A 7,636-nucleotide genomic window follows, 5' to 3' on the forward strand; every position below is an offset into this window, starting at 1 on the left:
GAAGGGGTCAAAAACCTGGTCTTAATTTTGGTGGATTGTTTGTTTGATTAAATAATGTCCTATTAACAGCTATGGCCATGTAAGGACGGCCTCCCATGTATGCTATGTGTTGCGTGTATGTGGTGCGGTATATTCATGTAGTGTCTTCTTGTATAGTGGAAGTGTTACCATTTTTATAGTGCTATACCACTGAAGCATGCCGCCGAAGACACCAAGCAACACACCCCACCTTGTCACATTATACTGACAACGGGCGAACCAGTCGTCCTATTCCCTGAGCGCTAAGCAGGAACAGAAACTACCACTTTTATAGACTTTGGTGTGTCTCGGCAAGGGGACAGAACCCAGAGCCTTCCTCACAGGGGCGAACGCTCAACTCAAGGCCAAAAGTGAGGTGTTGCCAAGGGGGGCGTTCGGAAGGTGGCAAAGCAACTGCTCCAAAATCGTATTTGAGAGTTTTTGTTACACGTTCAAACTACTTAAAACTAGAATATAGATAGGATCAGAAATGTCTCTTTTCAACTGTTTTAAAATGATTTAAGTATCTTAATAAATGTACATGTGTATGATCCTAATGTTTTTCTCCATATTCCGCAGGTGTTAAACCAGACAATTCCAGACACCTTTTATACCTGTATTGGTCAAATAATCTTTATACAACAATCAAACACTTAAAGTTGAATGATACTTTAATTTTGTTCAAAACAGACAACAGTTTTCAACACATAACATATTCTCAAATTAAAACATTTATAGTGCAACCATGTTATTTCTGAATGTGTCATTTTAACAAAGCAGACAAATAAACATATATTACCATAAGACAATTATTGTGACGAGACTTGTTTAGTGCCCCTTAGCCCTCCTCTGTTTTAATTCTTTCACATCTGCTAAACATTTGTATTAGCGTCATTTAAGCAGAAAAATGAAGATGAAATGAATAGAAATTATGCCATGAATATTGCTATCTGTTTTTATTTGAATAAAATTATTAAAACTCCATATATAAATGTCTAGTAACAATTGAATAAATACTTTTTTCACAAAAGTGCAAATGCAAAAATCAAGAGAGTTCTTTATCAAATACATAATGCAGATTAGATTGAATGTTCAGTTGACTTCACTGATGCAAGACACATTCATGATATAAACAATATTGACACATCCCTGAAAGTTCATCAACAAGAAATGCATGTAATAACACATATATACATTTAGTACATTCCAACATTGTGTTAATGATTTGTCAACTTAATCTACGATGCATGATATATACAAACTTTTCAATTTCCTTCGGTTCGTCAAGTGGCTATTTACATTCAGTAATAACAACCATAATAAATTTAATTGATATAAAACAATCTCAACAAAAATAATAACCAGCAAATAAACATCATCTTAAATTACAGTCTCATAAAGTTTTGTAAATTTGTAAAGAGTAACATTATTTTTAATGCATATCACTTGATTAGTCATCTTACAGACATTATTTACAATATCTAAAGCATGTATGATATGTATTCAACCCAATAAATGCCCATGGTGCTTACAAAGTTAAGAAAATTTAGGAGACATGTATAAAGTACACTTGATGACATTTCATAAAATACTGCATCCAATTAGCCACAAATCACTTTGCAAGCTTAAGAAATAAAATGAAGTAATTATGTTATATTCACATTTTATATAGTTTCAATACAGGAACTTAAATTTGAGATTCGTAATTTTGAGGTCTTCAAAATGGAGAGTGGAACTTATATGGATGGGGCACTTATTGTGATGACTACAGTACCACAGATAATAAATATACAGGTAATAAGCATCATAATTTATGTGCATTACTAATATACATGCAACATATACATTAAACTATTTATAAACTACATTTTTGTTATGGCAAATGGAATAAATTTTTGAATCTCTCCAAGATTGAAAAAAAAAAATTTCTTTTGAATTTCTACCATCAGTCAGAAATTAAATGTGTTTGAATTTTTTTGATATTCTGATAAAGACCTCTTAGAAATTTTTATTGGCAAAATAGTAAATAGTATATACATATAGTAGACTAGAATAGGTGGGTAACAATATCATACTGCTTCACTTTTAAGAAGGAAATTCAATATATCATAACTGCACATATAATCGACACTTACATTTGTACATATGCAAATGTACCTTGATCCAAACAAGAACTGTTTGGGATCAGCAAAGCTTGCTTCTAAAAGCCTATAACATGAGCTTTAAAGTGAATAGTCGGGCAAAGAAAACCAGTCTAAATGCGTTCATTGGCCTTCCAAAAGTTCTCACATATTAATACGACGGCCAAGTTCTGCTTAGTTTCCCAGTTCTGACCATTAAAGTAAAGAAAAGTTGAAAGCATTGAAAGCGAGGCTGCGTGTAAATGTAACCACGGATATAGTCAGCCGGGAGGACGTATTAGGATTCCTATACTTTAAATTAATTTCTTCGTACACAGGCAGATTTTGGCGAGAGATTTTATTTTTCCATTTCATAAGAAATCATACTGGATACATTCACACCATTTTTACCGACTTTAGCCATCCTTGCCCGACTGTTCACTTTAAACCATGCAATCATATTTAGCTCATTCAGCTTCTTGAAATTCTCATGAATTTTTTAAGAAGAGTATTTCAACATTTTCACCACAACCTTAATTAAGAACAGTTTTGTCCATTAGACCTTTTGAATTTCTCAAATTTCTGTTTTTTCTCTTTAAAGGGCCACTACCTTTCCGAAACGGCTTTTAATTTTTAAAATAGGAATGTAAAACGAGATCAATAATTTTGTAGAGTCGCAGAAGTTATTAACTATATGTTTACTAGCAGACTTATCATCACCTTCAGAACTGTTTAATTAGAATAAATAAAATGTTAATTTTCATAATGCGGGTCGTTTTATGTTTCCCGCCGTCGTCCTAAATTCCGCGCGGTAGTTGACTATCACTGCGCCAGACGGCAAAACAGCGAAATGAATCTCCACTGTTATCGTACATTAGACAGGAAATCTTGCATATGTTTGGTGTTGTAACCTCATCTTAAGCTATCGATATATATTTTCTTTTGTTATTAATGTTTTTAAGAAACCTTTAAATTTTGCTGCGGAAAGGTAGTGGGCCTTTAAAAGATTATCCACACCCAAAATAACATTAATAATCCTACATCAATGCAGAGTTTTTCAAAACTAGCATCAAACCTTTATAATCGAGCTAAGCTGATGCTAAGTCTTCTAAAGCAACTTTGAACCTCTATTTACTATATTTTAGTTATTCCAAGTCAGTATCTCATGATTTTCTCTGTAAGAGATATAACTTTCATATGCTGATATATTTTCACATAATTTCACATATATTCAACCAAATCTTTCATGCATAGTTTCTAATCTATATTTGATTATATTAATATTAACATAACTCCACTCCCATACCTTTAAAGCTATTGCTTTCTCATACATGTAAATAGAGATCTAGATAGAAGGTATCTGTTGTAATTTTATCAACAGGAAACCATTTGGCATCATCCTGATCTTGTTTCCTGGCATCACCAGGATCTTTCGCCTGAACTTTGCCACTGAAGAACAAAAAATTCTTCAGGATACATCCTATAGATCTAGCTTCAATAGAATTAAAGTAAATCTCATATCACTCGTCCCAACCACCCAACCATCAATGAAGAAAAAAAATCACATACAGGAATACAATTATACTTATTATGACAAAACATATATTATACATACTGTACATGTCAATCTGCCCATATTGAAATACTGAAGTTTTAGAAGAGTTTAATGTATGCCGGTTTGTATTCAAATGTCAATGAATCTCCACATACTGTACTGTTCAAAATTCTTCAATATCTTCCTCATTGCATGTAAACAACAGGCCTGGAATTTGTCCTATCTTCACATCTGTTCCATTCCTGCTGTATTTAGACTTACTGAAGCTGAACTGAACAGATCCCACCGACACGGACGACATGCCATTCTTTCCTTGGTATGTGTCCAGTCCTTCTGAGCTTATAAGTTTCACAACAAGAATGTGCTTTTTGGTCTTGGGTATCTCAATTGGCATTTCCAGTAGGACTGGATATGTGTGTTGACTCTCGCTTGTCTTCAATGACGTACGACGTGTCACAATCTCTTTTTCAGAGCTATCATATACAGAACAGGTGACGTCATACACACCTTCGCCTATGTAAGAGCCATAAACTAGTACACCATTTAACTGTATAGTCCTGTTACACGTGAAAGCCACAGCATCAGGCTCTCCGCCACAGTACCAAGACCCGTCCTCATAAACCGTACGGTACCTCATGCAGGTCTGTATCGGTCTTGTATCAGATTCGCTATGGAATGAATCGCTACCTGAGGATGTGCTATTTGCAAATCTGTTACGCGTGACAAAGGTTTCCACCTTAGAACCAGTCTTATAAAAATATTTGAACAATTCCACCTTTTCTGTGTCATTTAAAATGTCCATGTCTGCTACTATATCTGTGAAATATTTCTCTCCCAAAAGAGGAAATCGGATCTGATAAAGCAAAGGACCAAGGGCTTTACGGACATTAGCTGGAGTTATCTCCCATTCTTTTCTCTCGCATTCCCTATCCGCCCATTTTTCCACACAGGTAAGAACAGTCTTTTCGTCCACCTGAATTTCATCCGATTTGAGGATGCACATCAAAGACGTAGGACTGAGTTCGAGGAAATCCTCTGACTGTACAACATCTTTGGCATGACTACATATGTAATCCATACACTTCCTCTCTAGGTCCTTTTCGTCATACATATGGGCCTGCTCAAGGATGGCACAAATATTCTCTGATGATTGGTCCAGCTCCAGATACTGTATACACTTTCTAACCAGGGCCTGGACAGAGTATTTCTTGGCTGCATACAGCAGAGGTAAAACCATGTGTGGTTGTATGTCCAATTCCTCACAGTACAAAAACCTGATAAATAATGGTAGAATACATCAGATTATGCCATTAAAGCTAACAATGCTTTAAATTAGTCTAACAAACCACAATATTAATACTAAATGGATGTCCTCATGAAAAATTAACCCTAGCTATATTAAGTAATTGTAAGTTGTGTGTCGTTTAATCATTTTGAAGGTTCAACATAATATAAGAGATTAAAAATAAATTTACAGTGTATAGGTTTGATGGCTAGGTCGTAATTTGTAAGCCAATTCATAACATTATATACCCTAGTTAGAGATATATTAAGGGACCCACCCAAGCAAATTTATTTTATATACCCTGGTTAGAGATATATATAGAAAGGGACCCACCCAAGAGAGAGATCATATTAACACTTTAATTCATAACGAGGTCGACATAAAGTGAACATTTATATATACTATGTGTATATCGGTACAATTACAAACATTTGTTAAAAAAAGAAAAAAAGAAGACAATTGATATACTATCAAGACTGGAATCCCGCACAAAAACTTTATCGATAAGCACTCTCTGAATCAAAGAAATTTAATTGGGACTCACATTAATAGAGCCTTGAATATCTCTGGTTCTATATCTGGCAGTACAATGTCGGAGCTTGTCTCAGCTAGCGGTCCACAGAACATGGAGTAAAACACACAACTCCGACTGATCAGGATATATTTGTGTACTGGAATACGAACTCGATCCTCTCCCACCAGAAAACTCACATCACATGCTATCTGATTGGTCAGCATGTAGCGGTTACAAGCCAATGTACTCTTGTTTGACTGCCAGTCTTCAACAGTTACCCCTGCCATCTTGCAGCTGGGTCTACAAATTAAAATATAATGGATCATTCAGCTGGGTCTACAGATCAAAAGTTAATGAATTATTTTGATGGGTCTACAAATTAAAAGTTAATGGATTATTCACTCAGATGGGTCTACAAAATCAAAAGTTAATGAATAATACAGATGGGTCTACTGCAGCAGTGAATGGATAACACTGAACCAGAATATCTACAACTGCTAATGAACCACAGTTTGTGTCCATAAAATGTAATGGACCAGTCACCTGTGTCCACAAAAGTTCCTGGATCAGTCAGATGAGTCTATTAGAGGTAATATGATCAGTCAACTGGATCAACTCTAGCTTATATATATCCATTCAGCTTAGTCAAACATAATAAATTAAATTGTCCATGCAGGAGACCCCAGGTTTAAAATTACCAGCTGTCTAATTTTAAAGTGATGTATACAAGTCTCATATCTCCTGTAAAAATTGCCATTCTTAGATATTGGCATTCTTGATACCCCAGGGGTAACTATCACTGTTATTATATACACCTCTGGAATATGTTGTACATTTTTGTAGAAAAACTGAAGGCTGTAATGTTTCCAACAACAGATGAACAAGCAGTTGTACAAACAGTACAATGTATATGGCTTTGAAGTTGAAATCATCGCTGTAAATATTCAAAGAAGGTCTCAGCAAGCCTGTGATTGGATAGTTATTTCTACTGAAATGCCTTCAATTCTACCAAGATATATCCTGGGAAGGCTATAACATGAATTTGAGTGATAGTTACCTCTGTAATATTGAGGATGTGTCCACTGTCCATGTTAGGCTAAAAAAATGCATGTTTCAGGTTACATGACTGAAAAAAATAGGGTATAGGTCGGTTGGGAATTTTTTTAATTTAATTTTTTTAAATTTTCATTTTTCTTAAGAGGGCTGGGGGAGGGGTTGAGTTGCTGTATTACTAAATTGTGAATTAGCTTGTCTTTCAGGCTTTAGGCTGGCTAAAAGTCTTTTCTTCTCATTACCATAATTGAACTTTATCTGGATAAATTAAAGCAAGCGTAAAAATCTAAGTTGAAAACTTCACACACTACATTTTTGTTTTGAAAAAGTGTGATAAAATAGCCAGGGTCGGAAGGAAAAACTATGGTAGGTAGGGGGACCTGAAACATACATATTTTTTTTTTTTTTTTTTTTTTTTGGGGGGGGGGGGGGGGGGGGCTTATACTATACATATATACTGTACATAAAGGTGTACAATATATATATATAAGACTGGCATGTAAAACCAAATCCAAATATTATATATATTTTATGTATCTTATTCGATATGTTTTGCTTTTTGTTAAATAGGAATGAAGGTAAATGGGAGCTGTTGCCAACTTGCAAGGGGCATTAGGGGTACATGTGTAAACACATTTTAATATACATTGTATTTGTATGAGGATTCATGTGACATCTCAATAAACTGATAAAAACACTTGGTTACAGTCCTGACTTACTCACTTACCTACATACTACTAAAGGATCATTCTGCTATTGTATGTCTTTATCTGTCAACTTTGCACAGACATCATTGAACAAACAATAAGGTTCATGTTGATAGCAAGAGTTTAAAATTATTAAAGGTAAAGATTTTTTGTGAACTGTACTATTACTTGTACTGTCGAAGTGCATTGTTGATTTGTGCACTCATGATGTATTGGATTATCTCACAAATAAACTTAACGGCATTTAGTAGTTATCTTAACGGAAATCTGTGACATACCGTCAATTCACAGTTCGCCAAAAAGACAAATCGAAAGTCCATACTTACTGTAATCCGTGTCGATTCTCTCAGCTTCGCACCTGCTGTGCAAGGGGAATAACTCTAA

General features: G+C 34.7%; 1 protein-coding gene across 1 annotated transcript; it reads right to left on the reverse strand.

Moving 5' to 3' along the window:
- Nucleotides 1–671: 671 nt before the first annotated feature.
- LOC138336406 (BTB/POZ domain-containing protein 6-like) lies at nt 672–7,622 on the reverse strand. Its single transcript, XM_069285892.1, has 3 exons — nt 7,579–7,622; nt 5,523–5,792; nt 672–4,967 (listed from the first exon to the last, which is right to left on the reverse strand). Exons 2-3 carry the CDS (start codon nt 5,777–5,779, stop codon nt 3,857–3,859), a joined length of 1,368 nt encoding a protein of 455 aa, XP_069141993.1. The 5' UTR covers nt 5,780–5,792; nt 7,579–7,622; the 3' UTR covers nt 672–3,856.
- Between the last annotated feature and the right edge of the window lie 14 nt (nt 7,623–7,636).

This window comes from Argopecten irradians, chromosome 12 (assembly GCF_041381155.1).
Source record: "Argopecten irradians isolate NY chromosome 12, Ai_NY, whole genome shotgun sequence".
Taxonomy (NCBI): domain Eukaryota; kingdom Metazoa; phylum Mollusca; class Bivalvia; order Pectinida; family Pectinidae; genus Argopecten; species Argopecten irradians.

Excerpts from the sequence above, each read along its gene's own strand:
- LOC138336406 (XM_069285892.1), bottom strand. The coding sequence starts at position 5,779 with ATGGCAGGGGTAACTGTTGAAGACTGGCAGTCAAACAAGAGTACATTG. Across the intron at positions 4,968-5,522 it reads ATATTCAAGGCTCTATTAAT|GTTTTTGTACTGTGAGGAAT; the intron begins GTGAGTCCCAAT and ends ATTATTTATCAG.